The sequence below is a fragment of the Tupaia chinensis genome, unplaced genomic scaffold (assembly GCF_000334495.1).
Source record: "Tupaia chinensis unplaced genomic scaffold, TupChi_1.0 Scaffold000049_1, whole genome shotgun sequence".
Lineage (NCBI taxonomy): Eukaryota > Metazoa > Chordata > Mammalia > Scandentia > Tupaiidae > Tupaia > Tupaia belangeri.
In genome coordinates, this window is record NW_006159507.1 from 1,176,459 (window position 1) to 1,181,915 (window position 5,457).

General features: G+C 59.9%; 1 protein-coding gene across 3 annotated transcripts in view; it reads left to right on the forward strand.

Moving 5' to 3' along the window:
• RIPOR3 (RIPOR family member 3) overlaps positions 1-5,457 on the forward strand; it is a 91,183-nt gene that overhangs the window by 69,565 nt on the left and 16,161 nt on the right. For all 3 annotated transcript variants that reach the window (XM_027775075.1, XM_027775078.1, XM_027775076.1), the window contains exons 12-13: positions 1,090-1,219; positions 3,488-4,060. In XM_027775075.1, the coding sequence (XP_027630876.1) occupies positions 1,090-1,219; positions 3,488-4,060 (703 nt within the window). The remainder of the gene's footprint in view (positions 1-1,089; positions 1,220-3,487; positions 4,061-5,457) is intronic.

The following is a 5,457-nucleotide window of genomic DNA, read 5'->3' on the forward strand; positions in this document are numbered from 1 at the left end:
GGGGGGGGGGGAGCAGTCTGGCCTAAGCTTGCTCTGAGTGGTTGGGCCGCTCTTTCTCTTGTGTCCCTGGGGTGCTGTCCGGGCTTGGGAGGGGTGTGTGTGGCCAGAACTGCCACTGGCTCTGAGCTGGGTGACACTCGCAGCCTCAGGGCCCTTACCTGTGTCGGGGCTGAGAACACGCCTGGCCCAGGGCCTGTCTTCTCAGGAGCCCGGGTCCAGGGCAGTGCAGCTCAGTGCGGTCGCGGGCCTGGCGTTTTCAAGGACCCAGGAGTCCCGCTGGTCTGCAGGCATCCTGGGCAGGGAGGGAGGCTCCGGGGAGGCGCCTGCCATGCCCCTGAGCTTCAGGACCAAGGTCAGGCTGGACCTAGATGCCCGGAGCCATCGGACAGAGGGGAGCGAGCAGGTTTCTGTGAGGCAGAGCAGGGTCCCGAAACCTGCCTGCTCTGAGGGCAGGGCAGGGAGAGGGCATTGTGGGCCCACCCTCACCTGGGTGTGTTTGACACGGGCTCTTCCAGAGACAGATGAAGGATCTGACACTGTTTACCCAGAAGACGGCAGAGCCACGCCCGTGGCCTGTCTGCTGAGTTTCTTGAAGGAGCCTCTAAGTAGGGGGTATTGTCACTCAACGTGTGGTGGCCGATCGCTGTCCCTCGCCATCCCTTGCCACTGGACCAGAGTGGGTCCTTAGGGCAGTGGGAGGGGCTGAGGCCAGGATCCAAGCCCCACAGGTTGCCCGTGGCCTTGGGCAGACCCGGTTCTCCCCACGCTGCTTTTCCCCTGGAGTCCGAGCGTGGCGAAGTGGGTGGTGTCGATGTCACTGACGGTCTGTGAGGCTCTGGGGCACCCCTGGCACGGACTCTTTTCCCACCTTGGTTCTCGGCTGTGACACCGGCCTGGGCACGTTCCCTCCTGGAGCCTTCTCTTCCTCCCCTGGAGACGGTTTTGCCACCGGAGGGCTGTGGCGGAGCACCCAGGACCCGCGGTGGCTTTGTAAGACCATCTCCAGCCAGAGGCCCCTGCAGCGCCCTGAGGATCCCGCCGAGTGGGGGCCTCCTGGGACTGAGAGCCCTGCCTTCTGTTTCTCTCCAGCCCGTTTGATTCCGAGAGCCTCCTGATGTCGCCAGGCCCCATGGGCAGGCTTTCTCTGGGCAGCAGGAAGGGCTCCTTGCACAACTGGACGCCCCCAAGCACCCCCAGCTTCCGGGAGAGGTACTACCTGGTGAGCGAGCCTCCCCCAGGGGCAGGGCAGCAGGTCAGGCTGGGATGGAGGCAGAGCGGGGACGGGCTGAGCAGTCTGGTGCCCCCGCTGTGGCAAGCTTTGGGTTCAGCCTCCTTTGGGGTCATCCTGGCCTTTCCCTTTGCTGCCGGTCCTCTCACTGAGGAGCCTGCCGGCCTTGGTCCTGGGCTCGGCTGGTTCTCCGGATGCCTGAACAGCCGTGGCCTGGCCTCGTTCCCCCGTTTACACCTGTGTACAGTCCCAGCAGCACCGTTGCCTTAGTGCACAGCAGAACCCTCGGCCGCGATCTCCGGTCGGGCCCTCAGAGTGGACTGCTATTCTTCACGCTCTCCCAGAGGGACTCCAGCCACCCATGGGCCAGGGTGCAGCCCCTCCCTCCGTCATCCCGCCCAACGTACCGTAGGCTCCCGAGGGCTCCCCCATTCTTCACGCACCACCATAGTCCACACCTGGCCCTGTCGTACCTCACCTAACAAGGCACGGAGGGCGCTTCTGCTCATTGCAGAGACAGGGCAGTAGACAAGCTCGCGGCTGTCATCCCACGTGAGCGCGAGTATCTCCCCAAAGGAGGAGGCTGGGCCTGGGTCCTCCATTAAGGTGCCTTGGCGTGTGGCACTGGGCCTTGGCGTGTGGCACTGCCGTGTGGTTGGGAGCACCAGACGCACTCCCAGTAAGGAACCCCAAAAGCAGAGACGAGAACAAGCCCGTCCTGCCCGACCCAGGCTGGGGCAGGTGACACTGGACTGAAGACCTTCTTGCCACCCTCTCATCTAGGGGGCGAGGGGGGCTTCTCACAAGTCCTGCAATATGTGTAGTTAGAGGGAACTCCTGCCTGGCCTGGTGGGGCCCGGAGTCCCCTGGTTAGAAAATATCTGTGGCCGAGAGTGTGCAGTCTGTATTCAGATGACTCGGGTTCACGCTCTGCCCCTGTATCTCACCTGCTGTGTGTCCTTGGGCAAATCTCTCAGCCTCTCCGGACTGATTCAGAAAAAGAGAACAATTCCACCCTCATGAGGGTTAATAAATAAGTTAATAAACGGAAGTGTTTAAAAGAACGCCCGAAACAGATGGCGCTGTCCGAACATCAGCTGTTACCCCGGGCCTGGTGGAGGATGGGGAGGCAGGGTACACCCTGGGGTCAAATCCTGGCTCTGTACTTCCCACCCCATGGCCCGAGCTTGAGACCAGCCAGCCCCCAAAGTGAGGTGACGTCAAGGTGGTCTGAGATGGAGGCCCTGGGAGCAGGGCAGGTAAACACAGAAAGCTCTTTCTTTTTTCCTCTTCTTCTCCTCCTCCTCCTCCTCTTCTTCTTCTTCGTCTTCGTCATCTTGTTTTCTTCTTCTTCTTCTCTCCTCCTCCTCCTCTTCTTCTTCCTCTTCTTCTACTCCTTCTTCTCCTTGTTCTTTAGAGTTTTTGGTATACCACATGTGCGCTTGTTAGAGACAGAGAGACAGAAAGTGAGGAATTCCACCCCCCCGGGAGATGGCCACACCGCAGTCCCTTCTCCTCCATTCTCCTCTCTGGATTTTGGGCACGCACGCCTAAGTGCCTGGGGTGAGCTTCAAGCCACCAGGTCCAGGACTCAAACAGCAGTTGGCCATGTAGGAGCCCAGTAACGTAACCATTATGCCACCTGCTGGTCCCACAGAAGGTTGTTCGCATGGAAACACACACGCGGTGTAGTCGGGCCCTCCGGTCACTCACTCACTTCACTCATTCACAACCACATGCCAGGCTCTGCTCGGGGCCGGGAGAGGACATCCCTCAGGGAGTCCAAATTCCCCAGGGTGGGCGGGGGGAGGGGGGCAACAAAACTTGAGAAATGCACTGCCAGCCTGAGGGGCACCAGACTGCGGGTGACAGAGCAGGAAGGGGGCGTCTGCTGGGGCAGGTGGGGAATCCAGGGAAGGGCTCCCAGGAAGTGCCTTCTGTGGAGGGACCTGAGGCCGAGGGCTCAAGCCAGGATGAGAGCAGCAGGCAGCGCCAAGGTCCTGGTGGGATTGCGAGGACGAGCCTGGAGGGTGCGAGCAACACGAGGCGCCTCTGAGGCCGTAGAGCAGACCGAGAGCGAGCGCAGGCATGGGGCCGGGCGGAGGGGTCGGGGCCTGGCAGCACCCAGGGATGCCGGTCGCCTCGCAGACCTTGGCCACCCCGTGAGTGGGCATGCAGGGTGCTGTCGGCCAGGGAAGGCCACCTGGGGTCTCCTCTGGTGGAGAGTGGCTGGTGAGGCCGCTCCCATGCCCTCCCCAGTCTGTCCTGCAGCCCCCAGCACAGCAGTCCTTGGTGCTGGCCTGCCCCAGGGCCCCCTCCATCCTCAGCTACCTGTCCGACAGCGACCTGCGGGGCCCCGGGCTGTGGAGCCGGAGTCAGGAGCTGCCCGAGATGGACTCTTTCAGCTCTGAGGACCCGCGAGACACTGAGACCAGCACGTCGGCATCCACCTCGGATGTGGGGGTCCTGCCCTCGGCCATTGGTCCCAGCTCCTCCATTGAAGAGGAGGCCCAGGAGGGTCCCCCTGCCCAGGGCCTCTTGCCAGAGATGGCCCAGCTGGCAGGAGGCTCATCTGTGGAGCGACCTGGCTGGAGGGACTTGGGCATGGACAACCCTGATCTGCCACGGGACTCGCCATTCTGCAACCACACTCTCACGAGTAGCCAGGACAGCCAGGAGGAAGGGGACACCAGGGACGGCGAGCATGAGCCCAGCGTGGCCCTGCAGGGGGCGCTGCAGGAGGTCCTGCAGTTACTCAGGGCCCCGGGCCCTGCCCAGCCCCAGCTCCGCGAGCTGGAGTCGCAGGTCCTCGGCTTCAGGGACCGGCTGAAGGTATGCTCACGCGTCACAGACGGCAGTCCTGCTTGGCCAATGGCACAAGGACTGGGAGTGGGCCCTGGGCCAGCAGCCTGGCCTCACCCCGTGCGGCCTGAGTGGGCACTGTCTCTTTGGGCCTCAGTTTTCTCATCCATCTAGTAGAGATAACAACAGCCCTCACGGGGCTGGAAGGAGGGTTACGGGGGAAGCCAGGCTCGTGGTGGGTAACTCATTCCAGGTCCTGTCGGAGCCTGGCCCGGGCGTGTGAGGCTGCAGCTTGGGATTAGGAACCCAAATTTAGGGTTCTCTGGGCCAGGGGTGGCTGCATAGAGGCCCCGCAGCAACTCGCACACCCGCCCTCTCAGCAGGGCTCACAGCCACTGTCCTCGCTCTCAGAGCTGGCCCCGGCAGATCCTTCTACGTTTCTGTCACGTAAAGTAAACTGTGCAGCCCCGGCACCTGCCTGCACGGCTGACTCCAGAAATGGTTTTGCAGGACACGCATGCGCTGGACAGCCCCTCAGTAACTGGTTTTGTTTTATTTGTACACACCGCCCCCCTGTCAACATTACAAATTCACACTGCTCATTTTATACCAGTAACTTGAAACAGGTATTGTTTACCTCTGCTATAATCTTTTAAAAAGACCTGCCTCAGGGCCAGCAGGTGGCATGGTGGTTGGGGCACTGGACTCCCACTTGGCTGACCATAGTTCGAGTCCCAGACCTGGCGGCTTGTTTTCTCCCTTCCCTCTCTCTGTCTCTCTGGTCAAACTGAATAATAATAAATAGGTTAAAAATTTTTTTAAATTATTTTATCAGTAGTTAGCGTAATGGCTATGTCGCTGGACTCCCATGTAGTTGACCGCGGTTCGCGTCCTGGACCTAGTGGCTTAAAAACTCATGCCGGGCGCATGTGCGTGTGTGCCCAAGATCCTGAGAGGAGAATGGAGGAGAAGGGATTGCAGCGTGGCCATCCCCCGGGGGGTGATTTCTTGCTTTCTGTCTCTCTGTCTCTCCCTCTCTGTCTGGCAAGCGCACGCGCCCTATGGCAAAAAGCCTCTCCCCACCCCCCCCAAAAATATTGAACTTTATTTATTTGTATATTCATTTTAATTTGATCAGAGAAGGACAGAGTGAGAGAGACAGAGAGAGGGAAAGTGAGAAAATAAGCCGCCAGGTCCAGGATTCAAACCTCAGTCAACCATGTGGGAGTCCATCACCCTTAACCACCACACCACCTGCCACCCCTAAACAGGTAAAATTCAATAAGTCTAAAAAAGAAAAGAAAAATCCCTGCCTAAAAATTTCAAGAAAAAAAGTTTTAAAATATTATCACCTTGGGACTAGCAGGGGGTATGGTGGCTAAGGGACACCGGACTCCCACATGGCCGATCACAGTTTGAGTTCTGGA